Raw genomic sequence first — 23,433 nt, forward strand, 5'->3', positions numbered from 1 at the left:
AATAATAGTGAACTGAACTGATGGACAAAAACCTCTGTGAACAGACACAAGAAACTAATTGTACTAATTATGGCTTTTAGAGTATGTTTGGTGTAAAAGTCTTTGGTGTTCCATTCTACACCCCTCTGTAGGTGGGGGTGGTAGAATAACACCCACTTTATCTCCTGCCTGTCGTAAGAGGCGACTAGAAGGGGCTCCAGGGGCTCTGAACTTTGGAGCGTGGGTTGATGACCACGGGACCCTTGTTAGAGTCTGTTATTAATGCCTAGTATCCGTGTGAGCTCATGACTTTATAAATACATTTGCAGGTTCTACCTTTCTTATCCCTTCTCCCAGCCCTAGGTTTTTTCTATTCTTTCCTCCCGTCATTTGCTGTTTTCCTTCCATCCTATCCTGGTTTTTTTTCTTTATTGAAATTGTACAGTGTCCTTAATATCTTTTAAATTTTTTAAAAAACAAAAAAAGTCTGGTAATGTATCGCTAGGATATTCCTTGTCAAATTCTTGTCAATCTTTTTGGTGTTTGATCCCTTGTATTGAGTCGAGCTACTTAGGATTGATAATCCTATATATAGCCCTATTTTATGGTGCTCCCGTTTCATAGTTCGATTATCTGCTCTTAAATATTGTCATTCACTTCAATTAATTGTTCTACCTTTTTCTTGTGATCATTTTGGTTCTCATTGTAATACATGTTTATTATGAAAGGGCGGTTGCTTCTTTTCTCCTGATAACGGTTTCACTCGTTCCCATGATCCTTTCCTAGTTGTACTTACTGCGGACACCTTTGGAAATGGATTCAGCTATAAGCTTCCTCGTGCACTCTGCCTACTTGCTTTCACTTTGTATTTAAAATGTGAACTTTGTTTAATGCGAAACACTCTTATTCGGTGAAGGACAGCATTCTTTTCCACTGCGTGTCATATTTCGAGATACTTCGGTTTGTTTATGCTACCACATCAGTCAGACTAGCTGTTTAAATATATTACTTGCTCTCTTATAACTGCGTGCAGTATTGGTTTCTGATTATTGTGAGTGTTTTACGATTCTGGTCTTATTTTCATATCTTCACTATCAATCTATCAATTCACCATTGCCATACCACCACACTAAAATATTCTCAGTGTACACGCACCACAATATATAACCGAAACGTTACAAGTCATCACTGAACTCGGTCATTGTAGACCATTTACGTTTAAACCCATCTCAGCCCCCGTCCCATTGGAGGCTTAACGTATACTTAACCGGTATCCAGATCGTCACAATACATATCAATGACAGATAAACAATGGATTCGACATTATATTCCATTATTTGTACATATCATCCCCTTCCATTCCCCACCCTAAGCGCTGGTTGGGATGTTTCATTTTCACAGTGTTTTTCTTTTCAGTCGTATTTGCACCAAGTCCCTGGAGAACTTTTCTGGAACATACACGCATACAACCATGATCTCGGTTTATTTGTACACTCACTTTCACCCCTTCTAAACCTTCATTCTGACTGCGGCTGTAGTATGAATTAATCGGCATCCAGAACGTCACAATTTAATTCAGCGACCTCGTAAACAATGGATTCGACATTAACATCAGTTGTTTTAGTTTATCTTTATATTTTACTCCCTCCCCTAATAGTGCTCCGCGGATTGTCCCCTACGTGTTTTCTTGTTAGGATTGGACCCAGTGGTGCGTATTTTCTTCACTAAATTACTTATCGCATTCCTAAGGGGAGGGATGATGGCAGAAAATTTGCAAATGAATCGAATGCGGCACTCTTACAGAATAATGCTTTGCATAGAACAGCACAATGAATACAAGCTCTTCCACTGCACAAGTCATTCACTAAACACGCACTAACTCCTGTACTGTAGCCATACAGAAACTACGCTATTTCAGAGCTAACACACTGAAGATACTATCAACACCGCAGACTTTAAACTAAACTGTTGCTTAATCATTACTACATGAAATCACATTGGCCCGACATGAAGCAAAATAACTCTCGGCAAAAAAGTTACTCGGCCGTGCCTTCGCCTTTCCGTGTAGATCGCCGGCAAATCTCTCAGAGCAAAAAAGGGACCCTGTAGAGTAGCATGGTAAACGAATTCTAATTCTATCGTTGAAAAATCTAATGACTAAGGAAAGAGCAAGGCAGAACTTTATCTAAGGCTCACCAGCGCAGAACCGCGGTTTAACGTTCATTTGTCATTGATTAGTTTCTAGTATGACGTACCGATGTCTTCGTTGCTATGGTAATCAACAAGTTACTGCTGAAAATGGACGTCAGTGTTGTGGGCATTGCAATTAAGGTACTTCAATGCCAGTATAAATGTTTCTTTTTTCTATATCCTTCTTTATGTGTGTGTATGAAATAATTGCTCTAGTGACAGAGCCATTGGTCTTGATACGTTAGGTCCGTCTAGTGAGAAAGTGAATGGTCAGCATTCGTTAGGTCCGGGTAGTGACAAAACCATTGGTATGTGATGAAGCGAAGGGGGTCTGATGGCGTAAGCCCCCAGGTTAGAAGCCGCCAAGCGGCTTTAGGTCTCTACTTCTTGTTCATATTACATAATGACGCCTTTTTTTCCAAGACTGTTAAATCATGGCTAGCGGTGGCACTAATGGATGCTGCCATTGGCTGAAGATTTACTCCATGAAATGTCACTCCCAAAATTAAAGACAGCGAGATGTTGTGTCTTGAATTATGGGGACGACATTTCATTGGCGTAATCTTCAATCAATGGCAGAGTCTATTCGCCTAACGTCAGCCATGATTACTATGTTATTTATCCTGGCGAGCCTTATGTAAAGTTATACCAAGAGCAAATACAATCCTAATGAATATGTATGCCAATATTTACATGTATTCATGAACCACTTATATTCTTAAGCAATATATTTTATTAATGTTGTTCTTAATAACAGGCAATGAGTTGCCTAGTTATAGAGATACGTTATTTATAAGTTTCAACCTACTCAATACAACTTACGTGTTGTACAGATGTTAGTTACAACATTTATTTAATATGGGACCGGTTTCGACATTTAAATGTCATCATCAGCCATAAACACATTAATAACAAACAAATGAGCAAGGACATAATAAATAAAACCGGCGTAGTGACATATTGAAATATGTACTTAGCTTATTTACCATTCAAAAATTAAAAGAAGATTTTTTATATGTTATCAAAGCACAAAACTATTTATACGCCCATTCAGACCTTGTGTTAAAAAAATAACAAGAACTTATAGCAATAATTAGAACCGGCGTAGTGACACATTGAGGTATGTACATTGTTTTCTTACCAATCAAAGATTAATAGAAGGTTCTGACATATTATCAAAGCACAAAAGTCTTCATAACGCCTATTTACACCATGTGTTAATTAGAACGTCAAGAACTTATAGTAATCACTTGGTACACAGCTCTGGCTGCTCCGTTCATGTGCCAACGCACGACAAGCCATATTAACGGTTGCATTCGAATCCCTGAACAACAGTCTGTGAGTCCGATAAGACATTATTGATGCGAATGTTGTCAAAGTGAGAATCTAAACTAGTTGATGACACTTTGATTGTGTAATGAACTTGTATACTTCTCAACACACATTGCCTCGAAAGGCTTGATTTTGCTTCTTAAATTTTACACTGTTGTGTATGAAAGTATAAGAAACAGTCAGTGGCAATAGGTTGTCCTTCAGTATTCTTTTCTGATGTAGTGTCTGCCTAGTTACAGCAAATCTTCCATGAAAGTGCATATCCATCAAGGCATGTTGGATTGCTATTTCCAAATAATAGTCAATGCTTTGCCCAGTTCCATGGCCTCCTGTCAAGAAAGGTACATCCCATCCTCCTATATAGAGCATTACTTACCGGACTATCACGAAACCGAGTTAGTTCTGTCACCTAGCGACAATCTGTCCATCAACTTCGATCCATTCTTGGTGCGGATTAGCAATTAAATTAATTACATCAAATTACTCATCATCAGAAATACACGTCGGATTTCTTTCAAACCACTTCCTAAACCGTCTCTGGAGTAATAGGAACAAATTGTGGAAGTTTCAGCGAAATCTGACCAGTAGTTGTTGAGTTCATTCGAGATAAACACGCACACTCCCACATAGTTTCACTCTTTTATATACACTGACTGACAGTGACAATGCAACACCAAGGAGGAGTGGTTCGAAAGGGATGAAAGTTGGGGAGAAAACAGAGACGGCACGGACGAATAATTGATGTTTATTTCAAACCGATATGCAGGTTACACAATGCGCACGGCATCGACTCAGTAGGATGTAGGACCACCGCGAGCGGCGATGCACGCAGAAACACGTCGAGATACAGAGTCAATAAGAGTGCGGATGGTGTCCTGAGGGATGGTTCTCCATTCTCTGTCAACCATTTGCCACAGTTGGTCGTCCGTACGAGGCTGGGGCAGAGTTTGCAAACGGCGTCCAATGAGATACCACACGTGTTCGATTGGTGAGAGATCCGGAGAGTACGCTAGCCACGGAAGCATCTGTACACCTCGTAGAGCCTGTTGGGAGATGCGAGCAGTGTGTGGGCGGGCATTATCCTGCTGAAACAGAGCATTGGGCAGCCCCTTAAGGTACGGGAGTGCCACCGGCCGCAGCACATGCTGCACGTAGCGGTGGGCATTTAACGTGCCTTGAATACGCACTAGAGGTGAAGTGGAATCATACGCAATAGCGCCCCAAACCATGATGCCGCGTTGTCTAGCGGTAGGGCGCTCCACAGTTACTGCCGGATTTGACGTTTCTCCACGCCGACGCCACACTCGTCTGCAGTGACTATCACTGACAGAACAGAAGCGTGACTCATCGGAGAACACGACATTCCGCCATTCCCTCATCCAAGTCGCTCTAGCCCGGCAACATGCCAGGCGTGCACGTCTATGCTGTGGAGTCAATGGTAGTCTTCTGAGCGAACGCCGGGAGTGCAGGCCTCCTTCAACCAATCGACGGGAAATTGTTCTGGTCGATATTGGAACAGCACATGCTGAAGAATGGCGGCTGACGTGGCGTGCGGGGCTGCCACCGCTTGGCGACGGATGCGCTGATCCTCGCGTGCTGACGTCACTCGGGCTGCGCCTGGACCCCTCGCACGTGCCACATATCCCTGCGCCAACCATCTTCGCCACAGGCGCTGCACCGTGGACACATCCCTATGGGTATCGGCTGCGATTTGACGAAGCGACCAACCTGCCCTTCTCAGCCCGATCACCATACCCCTCCTAAAGTCGTCTGTCTGCTGGAAATACCTCCGTTGACGGCGGCCTGGCATTCTTAGCTATACACGTGTCCTGTGGCACACGACAACACGTTCTACAATGACTGTCGGCTGAGAAATCACGGTACGAAGTGGGCCATTCGCCAACGCCTTGTCCCATTTATTATTCGCTACGTGCGCAGCACAGCGGCGCATTTCACATCATGAGCATACCTCAGTGACGTCAGTCTACCTTGCAATTGGCATAAAGTTCTGACCACTCCTTCTTGGTGTTGCATTTGCTCTGTCAGTCAGTGTATATACAAGCGTGTGCCCGCGGCTTTGCCCGCGTTTAGTAATTCAACCGTTACATGTTTCTAAACTATTTATTTAAAAGCAAATTAAAGCATTATATTTATTAACTCACATGTTTTTGACGTAAATTGCATGTAATACGTTACTTTATTTTTATTATATTGTTACTTTCAGTGTGTAACTGTTCCCTCTCGTCATAACACTTGAGGAGATGAAAGTTATTATCTTGGGACACATGAATATTAAACAAACTATTTGTGGCTTGCCCGTAAATTGCCACGCAAATAGAAACAATCAACATTCCATGGTTCTCCATTTCTCTATGTAATGTTTGGGCGCCCTGGTTACAGTTTTAAATAAAACTGTAAACCAAAATTTATATTTACTAGCATAGAGACTTATACTTAAATCACAGGGGTAGGATTTTAAATAATTAACCATTAAGTATCGCTTATGAAAGAAAATTAACGCAATATAAAATACAAATGAATTCATTATACAAAAAAATGAGATGAATCGGAAAAGTTTCCTTAAAGCGTGGAGGAATTTATAATTTACTGAATTTACTATTGCTTGCTTTATCTAATTGAAGCTCACCAATTGCAGCTTTCGTTGACGTCATCTGGTTTCCGTGGTTACTCGTTCTCTTCTTCTCGATGTAGAATTTGCTCCATGGACATCCTTCCTTCCTTCTCTGATATGGTACGGGCTATCTTGACTAACACTCCCTACTTGCCTATTCTTTAAAATAGACATTGGCCCTATACTTGTAAAAACTGATCAGCGTTGATCGTAAGAGGAGAAAATTCAGAGAGATGAATTTTTCCATATTAGTAGAAATCTCAATCCAACTGAGCTATACTATTTATACGGTACAGACTTGTACCAAAATTACGTAGACTTGAAGTAAACATAGTTCTTCGTCCAGAATATTTGCTGAAAATAACACAAGCCGTAAGCTTGTTTAGTCTCACGTAGATCCGATAACATTACCGCATCTAAGTACTGTATCGATGCGATAACACATTGTACAAAAATAACCATGTCGCGGAGCGACCACACACTGTTTCAAATATCAAATCACGTCGTTCAAAGTAGATGTTCACAGTAGAAGTAGTAGTGATGGAGTTGTTAGCTTCACCGCAGAAGTTGTACTTCGTTAGGGTCCCGTTCTCGTGGTGAGAATCAATATATATCCGGGCTCACCCCCACTCTTGGTAACAGTTCAATTTCAAAACTCATATACAACGAAGTATCTGATTCGATAGATTGAAGCATCAAATCCCCTTCTCTAGTTCCTCGACAAGTCCAGAAGGCGTGGCGATGATATAGCTGACCAGCTTGCAAGCCTTGCGCACGGGTCGCTGTTTATTAGCCTTGGTCATAAGATAAACCCATGACGCACGCAAAATCCCAAGCTTCAAGAATAACCCTCCGTATACACAAACATGAGATGAAATGAAAACAACTATGTCTCAACATATTGACCGTATTTACAACATAATGAATTCTTATCCTATATAATATAATAATTTAAATTCTAAAACGATGTTATTATATATACAATATGATTCCAAAAAGCCTTGATTACAAATGATTGACGTTGAATAAATATGTTATTACAAATAATTGCCGATGGCGGATAAACTTGTTATCAAATGATATCGCGTAAAATATTATATTCCATTAGTAGGGGTGGAGAAGCCTGGACGGTTACAAGTGTTTAAGATACCGGGTTGATGGATGGTACAAATAGTATTAAAACCATGTAAAAGACCATGTTATATAATACAAAATATATTGTTTCCTTAGAGCTTCGTAATAAAATATAGTATTGTCCTTACATTTGGAGGTAAAATGCATACTGTATTGTGTTTGCCTTTCAAACTCTTGAACAATCCACGTACAGTTTGGCAAAAGCACCGTTTTCGAAGATGGACTCCTACAACTTTAAGCGATTGTCCTATGTCAAAATTTCAGATCTCTGTGTGTCATAGATTTAACTGGGCTTCGCATACGTACACACAAACACTACCGAATATTACGGGCTGATGGTTCCTCGTGTCGCGGGCCGAAATGCCTTACTACTCAATGGACTTACAGTCTGAGGAATACTACTTCGCCCGCGGCATGCTCAGTCATGATGGTGGCTTCAGTAATATTCTTCATCAGTTTCAGAGCCGTGTTCGTTGCAGAGGGGAGGATTCATATTCCTGAGAAGGATAATCGGTGCCACAATCGTCCAACCCAAGATGTTCGAGGGTACTCCAGGTGACTCCAAATTGTTCAAAATCTCTGTTGTGTAGTTGACAGCCTCATCTGCATGACATGTCGTGTTGATAGACTTTTCAAGTTATAGGAAACCGGATAATTCTTGTGAGTGTTGCTTGTTAATGACGTTGGCAGCTTCATGTCTTGGTGCAAGAATCGCTCTCAGACACAGCCATTCGTCTTAGGTGAAAACCTATGCCCACCTATGACAAACATTTTAGATCTTTGTTTGCCGTGAATTTGGCTGAGCATCGCACACGTGAACACAGACAGATAGAGATCATGGATTGAACGAAAATGGCTTCCTATTCCACGGACTTACAATGGCATCCTGACTGATATATGTATTATTCCTTGTTTATTATTATCATCGCCTATGTTGTGTCATATATGTTTCCTCTAAACGTATAAGTGTCCAAACATTGTCCCCTTTCTCTACGGGGTTTGGGTGTGAAGTAAGGTGAATCTTCGTAGCGAATTTTTACGAGCGGATGACTGTCATGACGTCAACCTAATCAGGTGAGTTAATGAGATGAAATGAATGACATTATATATGATAGTAAGAATGAAGAGGAGGAAACCCGGTGCCGGCAGATAGCCCACTCCTCTCGAATAGCTCAAGACTTTACGTTCCCATTCGACGGACGAATCACCATTAACAGCATCATATGCCCACACATCATATAAGACCAAAAACGGTTTCCTACACCTTGGACGTAAAATGGCTCCTTGAATATTGTGTTCTCTACCTATGTTATGTACGTTACCTAGCGACAGCGACTTTATGCATTTAATCTTGGTGACAGCACGTTGGATTGCCATATCCCAATGCACGTTTTCCGATGGTTTTTCGTTCATAACGCACCAACGAATGCGAAAATGAAAATTCCGGCTCCGAGGTGCATTCGTACTCCCTTCCATCCACTTATGTTGCGTGCTGTAGATTTTGCTGGGCACCGCGCACAGACACACAGACAGACAAACACTTCCTTTCATAATTACAAGAAGATATATAGATAGATTATTGAGGTGCAAATCTAATTCACAGAGGTTAGTGCGAACGCTGAAAGGCATATTTATGTACTAACATACAGCAAACTCTTGTCCTCATCCTGAGGTGGTGCAGCTTTTTCAGACACACCCCCAATGGAGGTGAGCCACATACCAGCCCTCCTGCCATTCATAAATTTCTTGCAGTACCGGGAATCGAACCCGTGCCCCCGACGACGGCAGCTAACAAGACTAACCGTTACGCTACGAAGTCGCACATGTAGTAAAATGATATTTTGCATCAGTGTGTAAGAAGTTGGATGGGGGATGGCGGTTCCTTATTTATTCACGGGATATATAACAGACGACTGAAGCGTGATCCTTACTTTGTAATTAGATAGTGGGACTAATATTTCTCGGTGGTAAGGGAAAAAAAACATTTTAATGGAAACAATTTAGTTTACAAAGTTCGGTCATGAAAGTACACGTTAAAACACTTGCTCGCAGATCACCTTCCACTGTGTATTACATTTCGCATTGTTGGACGTCCCCATTTCTCCGCTGCTATCCAGTATCATACAGTTACTTGTTGCTGATGGGTAGCTCGGGAGCCAGCCGAAGAAATCTGTTGAGTTCATCTGCTGACCTGTGAATGGAAGAACACTCGTTCTTAGTTGTGTTATCGCTCTCATAGGGAATATATTGACCTGTGAGATGTACATAGGAGGGGGTGCCATGAAAAGAAAACACACAATAAACAGCAAGAAGAGATAAGTATAACTTGGTTGTCCTAGCAGTGGAAAATGAAATGGAGAAAATCCATATCATCGCAAAGCAGTCGGTTCCCTCTTTAATTAACTCCGGAACTATTTCAAGAACGCTGTTCGTGTTTCAGACTTGGTGAGACTTCTTTTGCTTCACAGAACACCTACAACTTGTGTTTGTAAACTTCTGCTCTGTACCAAGCGTAGGCTGTGCTTCAGTGTCCCACACTTCGTAATACCTCCATCTCTCATTCTCTTACTCTGCTGACAGCTCGAACGCCATTCCCATTAAAATAGGCTAATAATTCCATATTCCGAAATTTTATTTGCAAAGGAGACGGCAGAATTCATTAATTTAGGTGCAGAATTTACAAATGGTAAAGAGAAAGCTTGTAAAAGTAATTCTTGTTGCGGAGTGATGGTAACAATTGTAAGAGGGTGTTCGAAATAAAGAGAGAATGAATTAGGCAATAAACCGTTGAAGAAGCTTGTTCCTACTTAGTGTTTAAGGGGCATCTGAGTCAACTGAGACGAAGATATATTAGTATTTTGTGCGCTTCTTAAGTAAAGAATGAATTTCTTTCGATGAAGTAGACATATCAATTTTGCATCGAACAGTACTATTCGTGGAACTTGACGAGAAATTGACAAGTTCACTGGAAACGTGTTCAGGATCTTTGAAATTGCTGTGAGTTACTCTAAATATTCTTAAAGAACTAATTAACAATAGTACTGAAACACTTCAAAATGCTCTCGAATTAAAGTTACTCATAACTAACGGTCATTGGACATCGCATGATTCACTGCTTATTATTTTTACTCCGGTGCATTCTACTTGTTGTTCCAAGGAATTCACTGGTTATCTGAAATGCAATCCTGGGACAGGAACAGTTAATATTTTTATTGTAAAAACTAAATAGTTTACTCCAATGTATTAACACAGTATATGGACTGATGATACAATCACAAGTCATTAGGCAAAAGGATTTATATTGCTTTATTTAGCAAATTATCAGTTAATTAGTAAGAGAATAAGTAAGTATTACAAAATCGAAAAATCTCTGTATGATAATCTATGGACTAGTAAAGGTAATTCCCATTGCTTTGACAGACCTACCTAAGATATTCATCCACGGCCCAGAGGAACTCTCTCGGTGTACTCCAACCCACGCACAGCATCCAGCCCACTTGTACAGAGTCTCAATCTCTTCCTGTGACTCCACGAGCAACATACGAGTGCCTTCCTTCCGGCAAGCTTCGACACCTTGTGTCCAGGTCATTTCGTTTGGAAGAACTTTGTAATATCCATAACCGGGAAAATGATTGTAGCCTGGAAGTGGTACAACTTGTGCTGTAAAGAGAGAAAGTGAGATAATTAAATTTAAAAGCTCGAAATGTGTAAGTTATAGTAAGACTCAGATTGATTAGTTCTTATCTGAAAGTGATTATTCTCGTTTTTCATAGAAATAGTCATGCCATTCAATTACGCCGTATGATTATCTCTGGACTAGTAAAGGCCATTCCTATTCCTCTGACAGACCTACCTACGATATTCATCCACGGCCCTGAGGAACTCTCGCGGTGTACTACATTTAAATATGTCCCGTCACTCCAGAGCTTTCCCCAGCAAAATGAACAATACAGCTTTTGAATGTCTCTGAAGGAAAGCCATCAGCCAATTATTAGTTTATTATCTCTGTATTGTGCATCAAATCGACAGCGTATTCCCTTTAGAATATTGTAAGCAGCCTACTAACGATAAGAAACTTTTACTTATATAAAACGATGTAATAGAAGAACAAAACAGGTGTAGGTATATATTTAAAACACGAGGCTATTTGTTGGGAACGGCCTGCTACCGTTCTCACTGGACCAATGTACGTGTTACCTTTCTAGTATATTCCGAGGGATATTATCACAACATTATGTAACTGATTATTGAAATATTGCTTTTTAAATTGCGTAATTACTTATTTCACCGTTTGGCACAGAGGTTTCGCTAAGCCACTGAGCTGACCTACAGCGAGATTGTTTAATAAATTGTTTAATCTGGTTTCCCCACAATTAGAGATAGTGTAAATTGACAGAGACAAATGGCAATTATTGCTTATTTCGTGCGATATAATTGCAGCTGTATGCGAACTCACCGTTTAGAGCTGTAAATTGCTAATATCTAATATATATCATTTCTATTGTCAACATTAATTTTCCTCATCTATATAGTACAAATTGTAGCCTACCTCACTAAATAAGATAACACTGAATACATATCTTCACCAGCTTCTTATATGTAATGCTCACGTTACACTAAAATGTAATTTTCATTTTGAATTTCGCTTAATGTGTGCCTTAAGGACGATGTTCTATTTGGTATATAATGCCAGAAGGAAACAAGGTATATTCTGTTATTTCCATAGTTCCCTATGTGTGTTCCTGTAAGTTTGGGTTCTGTGGCAGCTTCCACCTCTTCAATATCCGATGATCTATGGTCTCTCTTCAGTCTTCATTGGAATTCTTATTCTCCGACTGTTCATTATTCTTATATATTTGCTCTTTATTATTATTGTTACCGTGTTTTTGCAGTAGGTAGAGGTGAAAGAAGGTGCGGGCGTGAACGGGTCTCAAGCTACGAAATTAAGGTTAATGTAAAATTTAACCAGGTTATATTTTCTTTTCAAAATTAAGAAATAACAAGCATGGCAGGTACAGAGTAGTAAGGCAACAAAGTATAGTTACAATATTTACCGGATTTGGGCTTCGCGCCCCGACTTCACAATTCTTGGGCAATCAGCCCAACCTTACTCCAAAATAAGTTTTAACAGAGGGGCAGAAAACCCCATTCATGCTCAGGAGCACTTGCTCCAAATTACACAGAAAAGCCTCCTCGAGGCATACAACACTCAATTTTCAAGAAGGAGCCACTCGCTCTCAAACTTTAAGCCTCTCAAAGGCCACACCAAACTCCACCTTCAAGTTGTCCTCTCAGGACATAGACACAGGGGTAAAATACCCAACCTGCTGAGGTCTATTAAGTGAGAAAAAGATTAATTACATGACCTCTAAAATAACAATTTGAGAGGAGGCGAACTTGCGCTCCTAATACACTTTGTTTAAAACCTACTTGGCACTAGGCCGTTAATACAAGGGCTAATCCCATACTAAAGAGGTGACTTAAGAAAGAAACAATTTACATTACTGTTACGGAAGAATCGGTTGAGAAAAATAAGTTCACCTCAGAACAATATGAGTGGGAGCTCGAGAGGGTTAAGCACTCTCTATCCCAATATGTAGTTTAAAAGATAGAATAAATACAGAGTGTCTTTACATTTTAGGGAAAGTTACATGGTGGAAACGCTTCGGACCCGCCCCGAGAGTTAAACTGCTGAGCTAGCAAGAAAAGACGTTATTATACGGCCATTACCTTATTGTTGAACTGCTGCCCGAAGAAAGAGGCGCTTCCCGCCCCCTGCTATGTACTTTACACACTGAAAGATGGTACAGAAGTGGCCCAGAGACCCCAAAATCAGCAGTTTATATACTCTCGCGGAAAGTTCGAGGCGTTTCAGGGAAGAAAACACCCGCCCACAATCACTTTATTGGCTAGGGTACAGCAACATATCCCCTTTGGAGAAGATACGCCTGATTGGATAGAAATTAATTTTAAAAATTCGGGATTGGCTAAATACAAAACAAGGGGAAAGAAAGGGGTATACAGCCAACTTAAACAATAACAGAAAGAAATTTAACAAGAAACAAACTTTTGAAATAAAAATTTCTCAAAAAAAAAAAAAAAAACAGTTCTTTCACTTCGAACTAGGGTGCACTATTGTTGATCTTCAGTAGTGTCCTCTAGAAGAGAAAGTTCACACTTCTTACAATAGGGAAACAAAAATGCATCGAAAACGACCCAGTTCAGAAACTACAACATTTCCCAGTAGTGACATCTTCTGAGAAACTTGAAAATTAATACCGTAGATAAAGTTCCGACTTCCTCCAGCAGAGGAGTTTCAATTGGCGCAAATTTTAAATAAGCGGCGTGGAGGTGTACCGCCCGGTACAATTATATCAGTGTGTTTCAAGTGAAGTTCAATAATCGTATAACCTCCTTCTAATTAACACCAACAAACTACTGTAATACTTATTATTTTTGCCATTTCTTACTTTGTACAGAGTAGTGTTCGACTCCATCACGATGTTATTAAAATACACATTGGTTTATTATAAAACGCCACGTTGCGTCCATCCTGCAGGATGTAAATTATTGCTCATTTCGTGACGTTTCGTATTGATCGTAATAATGAAGATCATCGTGCGAAGGGTTTGCGAGTCTTCCAAATAATTGCAGCGGTTTTCGAACATTTTGAAGGCTGACAATTCATGCAGAATACTTATTAGTAACGTGTCTGATTACATAACTGTAATATCAAAGGCACGGAAGCACGAGGTCATGTTGAGCTGCAGAACATTGGTGACATGCCCTGACAATTATTTCAAATTTCATGTACTGAATTTAGGAATGGACATTCCAGTTTTATTTTTAGCTTCTCTCCGACAATGCTATGCAGGACTTCACGATGGGCTGTATTTAGTTCTCATCAGATTTCATTTATTCCCAAGGCAGAAGATAAATAACATTAACCGGTGGCAGAGAGACAGAGCTAATAAACGTATTCGATGAAGCCGTAGTGAAGAAAAAATCATTTCCCTATTCAATACAGATTTGCGCTTTCCGAAGCTAATGAACACAGTATTCCGTTGAACTTGTGTTACTTAAAGAACACGTGAGATTATCGTTTGCACTGTTCATTCCACAGGAGACAATGTGGGAGGTTATCTTGGCCTATGTTGTTGCAATTCAAAGATATTATCACCCGAAATTCGTATTCCTTGGGATATGTAAATGTTTTCCGCCGGGAATAATGACTCATAAAAAGATTAGATTCCTAAAGGCTCACAGTAGTACCTTGAGAAAAGGTTTTCTTCAGATGATACACGAACTTTCAATGTCGTGTAATCCTAACTCACGGTCGTATAAAGTTATGCACCGAAATTAAATCGAAGGGAAAGAGTTTCGAAAGGAAATCGTGAGCCAAACAACGTGATGATGGGTTTAAGCATGGATGTGTCATTCGGCTGGGGTCTGTCTGCAATTAACGTCACTGATTTATAGACACTAGTGTAACCAAGACAACTAGTGTTCGTCTATGTACACTAGGTTAGTAGCGCCATCTCCCCACTGTGCGCTTTCTTCCTGTAACTAAGAGATTGGGAAAATCTCGTATCCAATTAGTCCTATTCTACCGCTCAGTCCACAATAAGATAACCTAGAACTGGCCGTAAAACGAACCCAGGGCCTTGTAATTAGAGAATGAAACGCCACCTTTACACCACAGGCCGGGTTAATAATAATAATAATAATAATAATAATAATAATAATAATAATAATAATAATAATAATAATAATAATAATAAATGCACTATATTTGCAAGGTATTTCATTTTCTCACATTTAATGACCCTTAGCATTATTTTGTAGGTACACTCATTTTTATTCCCATTTATCTTTAATTCAGCTGCGGCTGAAGTCAGAAGTTGCATTATCTGTGCCCCTCGCCCGTCGTAACAGAATACTAAGAGGGGAAAACCATGGAATCCGATTTTGCTCTCTCGTCTTGAAACCCCCAAACATATCGATGTGTCTATGCTTTTCCGTGTAGCATAGGACGTATACAAATGCAAATTTGTTTTGTCATGAAGCTCTGGTAGACCCACGGCAATATATTGATCTTGTTCTGAGGTCATCATTGTTTTCGAGTTGACAGTGCTCCACCAACCTCTGGAAGATCCACGACGATATATTGATCTTGTTCTGAGGTCATCACTGTTTTCGAGTTGACGTGCTCCACCAACCTCTGGAAGGTCCACGGCGATATATTGATCTTGTTCTGAAGTCATCACTGTTTTCGAGTTGACGTGCTCCACCAACCTCTGGAAGGTCCACGGCGATATATTGATCTTGTTCTGAGGTCATCACTGTTTTCGAGTTGACGTGCTCCACCAACCTCTGGAAGGTCCGCGGCGGTATATTGATCTTGTTCTGAGGTCGTCACTGTTTTCGAGTTGACGTGCTCCACCAACCTCTGGAAGATCCACGGCGGTATATTGATCTTGTTCTGAGGTCGTCACTGTTTTCGAGTTGACGTGCTCCACCAACCTCTGGAAGGTCCACGGTGATATATTGATCTTGTTCTGAGGTCGTCACTGTTTTCGAGTTGACGTGCTCCACCAACCTCTGGAAGATCCACGGCGGTATATTGATCTTGTTCTGAGGTCATCACAGTTTTCGAGTTGACGGTGCTCCGCCATCCAAACGCCATACTGCCGTACATACAGAAGGCGTTGACTTAATTCCACGGATTAGCATAGTATGCACTACCATCATATGACGTATGGGATCATCTCTCTATACGGGGAAACTGCCAACTGAAGGAGAGTGGAAAATTTAAATTCGCAATATTATTTCTGTGCGATAATATATTTCATACTGAGCTAGAATTATGGGTTCAATACAGGTTTGTGTTTCGAATTGCTCCTAATAAAGCATGTTATAAACATATGGAAATTGATCAGACCACTGATTCATGATTATTATTGTGTTATAGATGTCGAAAGAAGGAAATTTATCCATAGTGAACATAGAATATTGCGAGTAGATTCCTATGTTAGCCTAGGAGATTGTTTATGCGTAAGGCATGAACAGGAGAAATTGAGAACTGGCCGTAGTGTCATTTTACATCCATCGCTCACTGGTACTCCTCGAAATATCAGAACGAGATGAATTTGGAAGGCTGGATCATTTTCTGACATTTGTGTTTAACACTTCACGGTCGATGCTGGCAAACAAAGTACACCCATCACGTTTATTTCAAAAATATGGTGGGACAGTATCCAATCTGATGAAAATAATTTCGCGCACATACTTATATTTTATAATTAGGGTGGACAATGTCCTGTGCCTACATCCAATTTCGTCACAATACTACAGTTAATATTTTTCTCCTTACTCCGACCGACACTTTTTTATAGTGTGACGAAAATAACAACTACCCCATTACTACAATATTACCGTGAGCGTTGAGTAACAAAACAAACAAAGTGTTCTGAATCTCGGTTATCTGAGAATCAGAGATTATAACCGAGGTACATTGCGGTACTACAAAAGCTGAATATTAAATATTTAGGGATATTTACTGAAACTGGGACTGCGGGGAAAACGTTATTGTGAGTACGTCTTGTAAATTGTAATCATCTTCTTATGTCAGCTGCCGGCGTGCTCAGCACTCGTCTGCTTCCGTCTTCAGCTGATTGCATGCGATGCAGTTCATGTCCTCGATAGTCTGGCTCGATGGTAGTTCAAGCGTGGTCTTCCCCGGTTATTTTCCCTTCTATTTGCCGTACTGTTATTCTCTTGATTAAGTAATTGTGACAAAGCACAGTATGTGTCCAATTAGTTGGGCTCTTCTTCTTTTAAAGTTCTTCAACAGTCATCTTGTTTTTTGTGTTTGATGGAATACATCCCTATTAGTTAGCTTTGCCGTCCAACTGGTATTAATCATGCTTCTCTAAGAGCAAGCAACAAACCAAAGAATCGTTTTCCTTTCCTGAGCTCATAAGGCCAACATCCAGTCCCGTATAAAGTATCATTCCACACGTTGGTCCTTAGGAAGTTCTTCCTCACATTCTAATTGATATTTCTGTAGGTCATTAAATTCTTCATTCTTAGCTTTTCCAAATCTACATATTATTCATTTAGAACTTATTCCATCACCTTACTGACCAGATAAATACATTATGTTACTTCCAGCAGAACGTCGTTTCCAAGTAAAATTCGTGCTCGAATATTCTCATGCCCGCTGCAGACCAGTACTTCCGTTGAACGATTGAAGATAGGGAAGAATGAAGGTGGTTAAAACAAACAAACCTTGTGCAGCACACTCGCGTAGCATATGCATGTACGTAAGGCAAGAGCGTACGCGTGCGCGAATCAGAACAGTTCCCTAAAATATTCATGGGGACGGCAAATTATGTACACAATTCCGGAGGCAGTCTGCTTTGAGATGCGTAGCGAACACATGCGTGAAACGATTTACATGAAATAAAGTAAATATTGTGTAGAAAATAGTGAACAATATACAACAAATTTAAACAGCTAAATCAAGTGTGAAAAATGGATATAACTTGAAAAAAATATTCACTCCCCCGTGGGTAAATAATGAAAGTATCGAGCTCGAATTATTATTATTTTACGATTATTATATTATTATTATTATTATTATTATTATTATTATTATTATTATTATTATTATTATTATTACTTGTAATGTATGGCTATGAAATATTTGCATTCATTTAGTATTAGTATTCTTATTACTTACGTAGTCGAATGATCGCAGTGTTGGTGAGGTTATATCATGAAACATGCGCTGTATATATAGACATTTATATGAGTTCAGTTAATGTAAATACCTGTATGTAATTTATTATTACCTGTATTATTGATTTGTAATCAACTACAAATTTTTTAAATACACAGAGTGGTACTGGGTAGACGAGATCGATGGAGAATATTCTGTACACTATATCTATGTTGTTAGGCACTCGAAAATTTACGAGAAGGTATTTTTTTGTAACGTATCTTTCTAGAAGCCTGGCCAAGACATATATACGGAGGCGATCTTGACGGTGGAGACGAGTTGTTGTTTAGTAGGATGTAGGCCGGTGTACGCAGTTCGTAGTCAACTGTTTCAACTGTGCTTTTAGGTTACAACATCCATTTGTTGTGATAGGCAATTGTTAAAATGGCGGCTTTGTAGATGTTCTCGGAGTGAAGTGTTTTGCTTGTGCCGGTAGTGCTCTAGGTTATGTGCATTTAATTTGTAAATAATTGTAAATAAATCCGTGTGCTCAAGTTGACAGAGTTTTGTGTGCACCATTGTGGTTACACCCGAATAATGACACAGTTACACTGTGATAACTGTGAGACGAAACTGTGAACAAGTTTGGAAAACGTACGTGGATTCGAGAACAACCATCACTGTCGGAGTCAAATCCCATGATGTACAAGGTGTACGGCTAGCTCGGACGATACGAGCGGATAGGTGGGTCAAGGTGAAGCAGATCACTCGCGAATTTAATGCTAGACGACAACAACAACAATGCGTGAGCTATCCAGAAACATTTCCTCCCGAGCGGGAACAGAAGCCGCTGGCCCTCTGAAGGGCCTACCCTTACCGCACGTAATAAGGCACAAAGACTTAAATGGGCAGGGGAACATTGCCATTGGACTCTAGAAGTTTGCCAGAGGAGTCGAAGTAGCGGTCGCTACATGCCCCTGTCAGGGTACGAGTGCGTCGCCAAGCACATGAGGCGAGGAATCTGCCTAGCTAGCAGGGTGTAGTTCAGTCTGGTGATGGTAGCATCGTCACGTGGAGACTGTTCACGTGGGATGACATGTTGACACTGAAATATATGTGGACGTCCCTCACCGACAAACGATACATGAACCTGCTCTCAGAACATATCCACCCATTAGTTCAGCTTCACAACACTGCAGGCGGCACCTACACCAACATTATTCACTTGTTTAATTGCACCTGAATTGTGGTTGATTACGTCCATTAAAACATTATGATTGCGTTTGCCATGCGCCCAAAGTCATGTGACCTCAGTCCCAACGAGCTCAACTTGAAACGTGCTGAGTGGGACTTGCGCGCCCAGCAGACTGTTCCGATTAATATCCATGCATTAAGGGAGGCTGTGCAGTGGTCGTATATCGGGATAGCTTCTCAACCCTACCAGTGTCCTGTCGATCACATTTCATCTCGCATCGCCACCATCTCAGGGCGAAATTCGGCCCTGGAAGTTTTCAGCGAAGTATCTCTACTTTAATTCCTCACCAGTGTATTCTTCACACTTAGCCATAAGTTGTTGCATTTGACGCAATGTCTATAGATCACTTGCACATTACTTCGGCCAAAATCAAACGTAGATAGTGAAAGAAGTGGAAAGTTTTCCTCAAAATCTGATAGGGTATTTCAAAAAATCTTACTATGCCTTTTTAGAAAGAAACCACCTGCAAGGAGGGCTGGAAAGAAAATTTTAAAAATCATACTGAAACAAATTGTACGGCCGAATAATTATAGTATTCGTGATTTCTATTTTTATCTGCGCACAATTCAGTCACTGAACAGCTACAAGAAAAGTTCCGGTCTACGCGCCTATGTGTCAACATAGCTCTGTATAGCGCAACCACAGCAGTGGACTTCGTGTCATTAATGCGTAAATCGCCAGAGTGGGAGTTCGAGAAAGCAGAGGCTAGGAAGACAAATGATACAAATGCACGGTGGAGAAAATAGCTTTATAGAGTTACCTACAGATTATGGATTAGATTAGGTTACATCGCCGGAAGAATAAAGGTCGTATACAACGCTATGAATAGCCTTTACTATAGACGATGAAATACACATTATATGATAAATGTTTTGAACTTGCACTGTGATTTCGAAGATAAATAGTCCCTTCTCCTCTAAATTTTGTATAGTTGCATTATATTTCAGAAATATATCTAGAAATATTATAGCTATAGTTACCACAGGCAGCAGCTAATGGAAATACCTGGACCAATGATCCCGCCTAACGTCTGTATATATCGGGACAAATGTCACCATTTAACTAACGTAGAGATGTCTGGTCCTATGGCGTAATATATCTTCTATGGATATTACTGTAACAGTGACACTACCTAATTTCCATAGAGATATCCGGACCAATAACTTCACTAACTACTCGACAAATATCTTTACCAATAACACGATGTAATTCCTATAGTAATTTCTAGACAATGTAATCACATAACTCCTACAACATGACATTACTCCTATAGGGATATCGACACGAAACAAAACACCTAACTGCCATAAATTTCTCTGTACTAATAAAACCACGTAACTCCTATGGAAATACTACCTGTTGGTGCTACAGTAGAAGTGACTGACGCATTCTCCTCAGGTTGCGTTGGCGCCGCTGTAGAGCTGACCGACGCTTGCTCCTGAGACTGCGTTGGCTCTACAGTAGTTCTGACCGATGTTTGCTCCTCAGGCTGTCCTGTACTACTTAATGTCTTGAGGATGACAGCCCTGCTGTCACCACACTTGTCGGACAGCAGCTCCACGGTCAAGGAAACTCTATCCACTTCTGATACTTCAGAACGTACATCAGCCTAGAACATGATAAAGCGAAATATTATTCTTATTAATAAACGTGCTGTATGTATTGTGCTGTTACACTGCAGGCACTGTATATACTCGTTCCAAGCCGTAGAAGTCTCTTCCTCACTTCACTGGCCTATTATGGTACGTCCACAGTCTTTCGCTGGTTATTCAGGAGCAGAATCTTTCTCGAAGACACGTGGCAGAACGAATAGAATGGCAGAGTGCGAAATCGCGGGGGCTTGGTGGTAAGGGAGGGATTCCCCTCCTCCGACCATTTCATCTCAATGGTCCTTCACCACTGAAGTTACCCGGGGTATGAGGAATGGTAGAACACATATATTACTGAAATGAGTGGTTTTTACTGTGCATATTTTCATGAAAACCTTAGCAATAATACATATAATATAGAAATAATAGTATGACTGCCAGACCTTGAGAAATAAAACAACCCATTTTTTTCATATTTCACTCTGCCAACATCATCTGAAACCGGGGAATAACTTTCCAATATTTATCATTCCTGTTACAACAACAGAATTCAAAGAAAAAGAGTTAAAACTTACATTTCCCTTAGGGAGGGTTTAATTTACTTGGAGGGGTAATTATATATCCCCTTCCCCGCAGGGTACTGCCTGAAGTAAACACTTGCAATTAAGCCCAGTAATCTTCCCCCCCCCTCCATTTATTTCAGATTTTGCACTCGGTAGAATAGAATGAATAATGAAAAACAGTTCGCTAACACACATATTTCAGTGCTACGTCATTCTCACTAGTAATAATTATGTGACTGATGACACTAACCTCATTCCGCGCCTATGTCCGCAATGCTGTGAAAACTTCATGCTCGCAAGATATAGAGCCACCCTCTTGGATTATTCTTAAGTCATTTCTGACTGTGTTAATGTCAATTCTAGCATAATCCGTCGTAAATTGGTATTTAAAAGCGTTCATCGTCCAGGAGAAAGCGGTCACTTCGTCTCTTAAATTGATTTATTTTCACGAACATATCAATAATTCATAACCTCTAAATTTTTCTGTATTCTATGTTAAAATATCGTAGAGATCATAAACACCACGGCAGCGTTACTTCAGGCAGTAACCACAACTAAAATACACGGATCACTCGTTCTTTCTCTTCCGCCATTCGCTGCTATACAAGTGTCCTGGTGTATATTAGCAATTCAGTGAATAACACTAACAGAGGTATACAAGATTGATTAGTAACATATTGCGCATAAATCTCGTATGAAAGTTATACACCGTTTATTAGTAAGACTGTAACTGCCTAACATGCTACGTAATGTCTCGAGGAGCTGTTCGAGAGTAAAGAGAATCTTGGACCATTTAAAGCATGACAAACGTGTTTACTGTCAAGATGGCTGCTTCCTCATGAGAAATGGAAAATGATGATGTGCTAAGCTTCATTTCTAATACTTATCAGGATATTGGGCTTCACTACCACCCATGCCAATCATCTACTCTTCTAAATAATGGGAGTGGCTTATTGTAAGTCTGTACTTATTCTGTAATTGTCAATTGGCAACTGTCATTTCTGTATGAAAGCTAGACTTTTATTAATTCACAGAATATATTGATAAATATAATTTTAACTACTATCCTAGCACCGTAACCTTATTTATGATACAGTGACGTCCAGGATCCTGTTATGATGTTAAGTAAATTTAGAGAAAGTTAATCCAGGTTGTTAATGGACAGCTAGAGTAATACATTTTAAGTGAAGGCTGGTTGGAATGAGGAAATACCTTGTTTTCTCTTGTACTTTTATGTTTAAAACTTGTGTAGTGGATGATCAAAATAGAATACGGTGCCAGGAATTTGAAAGGAAGTTACTGACATTGTTAATGGCCAGCTGGAGTAATACATTTTAAATATCCTGTCCTCTCATCTATTTGAATGTTTGGAATTTATGTGGTTCTTGTTCAAGATAGGATATGTTGTCGGAGTGGTGCTCTACCCTAGCGCTTATGCAAGACCAGGTACAACCTATCAGACCTTAATGCAGAATCCAACATGGCGGAAACATTGGGCTCACTGTCTGCTGTGGGACGCAACTAAGCATTAATTCCTAATAATATATCTAACGCCGATAACGTTATAATATTCGCAAAGAAGAAATAGTATATGAAATATAAATCATGTTTCCATAGTTAGAAAACATGAAAGGGTCTAAAATGATACACCAAAATCGAAACAAGTACCGGTATTCGACCAACTTACATAACCCTACACCAGTTCATTTGACAAAGACAAAATGTGAGTAATTAATATTCGTTGGTGAAACAACAATAACACATTACAAGGAAAAACACAAATTATCCACAAGAGTGAAATGACATATCATAATCAGTAAATAAGACACTCGGCAAGAGACTACTTTATGAATATGACTCGCTAACATACCCCTGACAAAAATGTTACTCAGTAAATAAAACATTCAGCAACCTAGACCTTTTTGTCCAACCCTTGTCCCGTTTCCCTACCTCATCAGAGGAGTTAATGAGAGATGAAATGAATGACGTGATATATGAGGAGAGGGTGAAACCCGGTGCCGGCACATAGCCTACTC

At 40.0% G+C, this 23,433-nt stretch overlaps 1 protein-coding gene across 1 annotated transcript in view; it reads right to left on the reverse strand.

Annotated features, from left to right (window-relative positions):
• Positions 1-9,235: 9,235 nt before the first annotated feature.
• LOC137500595 (C-type lectin domain family 4 member K-like) overlaps positions 9,236-23,433 on the reverse strand; it is a 29,498-nt gene continuing 15,300 nt past the window's right edge. Inside the window, exons 2-4 of the mRNA XM_068227537.1 lie at positions 20,602-20,854; positions 10,694-10,927; positions 9,236-9,458 (exon numbers count right to left, since the gene is read on the reverse strand). Of these exons, the coding sequence (XP_068083638.1) occupies positions 9,301-9,458; positions 10,694-10,927; positions 20,602-20,854 (645 nt within the window). The 3' untranslated portion in view covers positions 9,236-9,300. The remainder of the gene's footprint in view (positions 9,459-10,693; positions 10,928-20,601; positions 20,855-23,433) is intronic.

The sequence above is a fragment of the Anabrus simplex genome, chromosome 4 (genome assembly GCF_040414725.1).
Source record: "Anabrus simplex isolate iqAnaSimp1 chromosome 4, ASM4041472v1, whole genome shotgun sequence".
NCBI classification, from domain to species: Eukaryota; Metazoa; Arthropoda; class Insecta; order Orthoptera; family Tettigoniidae; genus Anabrus; species Anabrus simplex.